General features: G+C 38.5%; 1 protein-coding gene across 2 annotated transcripts in view; it reads right to left on the bottom strand.

Moving 5' to 3' along the window:
* The window catches only part of b3gntl1 (UDP-GlcNAc:betaGal beta-1,3-N-acetylglucosaminyltransferase-like 1), a 19,169-nt gene extending 17,577 nt beyond the window's left edge, over window positions 1-1,592 (bottom strand). For both annotated transcript variants that reach the window (XM_084076558.1, XM_084076559.1), the window contains exons 1-2: window positions 995-1,592; window positions 210-326 (exon numbers count right to left, since the gene is read on the bottom strand). In XM_084076558.1, coding sequence (XP_083932684.1) covers window positions 210-326; window positions 995-1,120 — 243 coding nt within the window. In that variant the 5' untranslated portion in view covers window positions 1,121-1,592. The remainder of the gene's footprint in view (window positions 1-209; window positions 327-994) is intronic.
* Window positions 1,593-2,099: the final 507 nt, after the last annotated feature.

Below are 2,099 nucleotides of genomic sequence, written 5' to 3'. Positions count from 1 at the left end.
TTATTTGAAAACAATCTCGGAACGGCTCGGAATCGGATCAGATTTCACATTTCCATTTCGGTTCCAGTTCGTTTTTTTAAGAAACATAAGGGCATAATTCAAAACACATAAACAATTGCACACACACACACACACACACACACACACACACACACACACACACACACACACACACACACACACACACACACACACACACACACACTTACAGTGCTGGCATCGTCATAGACAGACATTTCCATGGAACCAGTGAAGTCTTGCTGTACTATGGCCTGCAGACAGTCAGTCAGCCAGCAGGATGCATTGTGCACTGGCATGATGATGGACTGTTGACAGACCACATGATAACATGTCAATGCAAAGACAACCAGCCATAAGGACACCTACTATAAATGAACATGCCTTCGAGGAATTCGCAATGACAACATACATAAGATACGATAATAAGACACACATTGTTGATTAATAGGCTACACAGTGGTGGACAGTAATGTACATCCACAGTGATGGAGGAAGTACTCAAATGTTTCACTCAAGTAAAAGTATCAATACCCTATTGCAGAAATAGTCTGTTACAAGTAAAAGTTCGGTATAAAATATTTACTTGAGTAAAAGTACAACATTATTGGCATAAAAATGTACTTAAAAAAGTAAAAGTACTCAATATGCAGAAGGTCCCATTTCACAAGTTTTAAAATGTATACAATCCTTTGAAAATAGCCGATCTACAAGTGAGCTTGTAGATCGGCTATTTTCAAATTGAAATTTCAAAAAGGGTCTGAAGTGGTTTTGTAATAATAATCAAAATCTACAAAGTAACTAACTAGTAACGAATTCAGTTCTCAAATAATTATGGTGGAGTAAAACGTACAATATTTGCCTCTGAGATGTAGTGGAGTAGAAGTAAAAGTATTGAAAATTGGAAATACTCCAGTAAAGTAAAAAACAGTACTTGAGTAAATGTACTTGTTACTTTCCACCACTGGTCACGTACCACGTCAACTAGAGCCCTCCCCTCTCGCGTCCCTGCACATTGCTCCATGCAGAGACGCTTGGCTGGATTAACATCTATGTCTTGAACTTGTCCTCCTTCAGAACGCTCAGATGGACCGGTACTCATGGGTAAGAATATCAAAACGCTTGCCCCAGATCACAGTCGCCCCGGGGCAAATCCGGCGGTATTCACCTTGTATTCCCAAACGTAAAAAGGTAACCTAAGTAAACTATGCCTAAACCTAACCTTATTCCTAGACGTAACCTCAGTAAAACTATGGCAACCCGTAAACTTATTTCCAAGCTTATTCTCAGTAAAACAAATATAAGAATATAAGAACCGCTGGTCCGCGAAAACAATGGGGGCGAGCGTGTTTTGGGGCGAGTCTTCTGGTTACCATCTGGATCAGTCGCTAAAACACCTCGTTGATATTTAATGGGTGAAATTCATTAACTGAACTGCATGGTAGAACGTCAAAACAAGGACCGTGATTTTCATAACCATTTACGCCATGGTGTGTGGAGCGTAGAACCTTGAAGACGAATTGGTATGTTTTATTTATAATACTGAACTATTTCAGGGAAACGCGACTTCAACACTCGCCTTGAGGAAGACAACTTCTGCATGTTCTGCATGCACTACTTCCGCAAACACTGAACTTCAGTCGCTGATTGGCTGGCGAAAAACACGGACAAGGTCTCGATTTGTCGGAGCTTGCCGTCAATCACTTTCGATGTTGACGTATATTCTGTCCCGCCCACTAATGTGCATACTGCATTATGCTCCACGAAGCACAAAACACAATAATATGAATATGAATAAGATAAGCTGAGATCTAAAAACTGTAGGAAAGAAACTAAGAAAACCCCCCCCTGACAAATAGAAAGAGGGACATTGTCATCACTTTTGCACGCTGTGCTGGTGAGAGAATCACCATTTACTACAAAAAGAATGTTAATGTTGAACTATATGTCAATACAAACATATAATAATAATGATGATAATTAGTTTAAATAATGATAATAATAATAATAAGTATTATTATTGTTATTGTTATTATTATGTCTTTATTATAGAAAAGAAAAGCAAAAAATACAAAATATGA

This window comes from Gymnoscopelus microlampas (genome assembly GCF_963454915.1).
Source record: "Gymnoscopelus microlampas genome assembly, chromosome: 2".
In the NCBI taxonomy this organism is placed as follows: domain Eukaryota; kingdom Metazoa; phylum Chordata; class Actinopteri; order Myctophiformes; family Myctophidae; genus Gymnoscopelus; species Gymnoscopelus microlampas.
The sequence above is the reverse complement of the archived record's forward strand: the minus strand, read 5'-3'. Positions and strand labels throughout refer to the sequence as shown.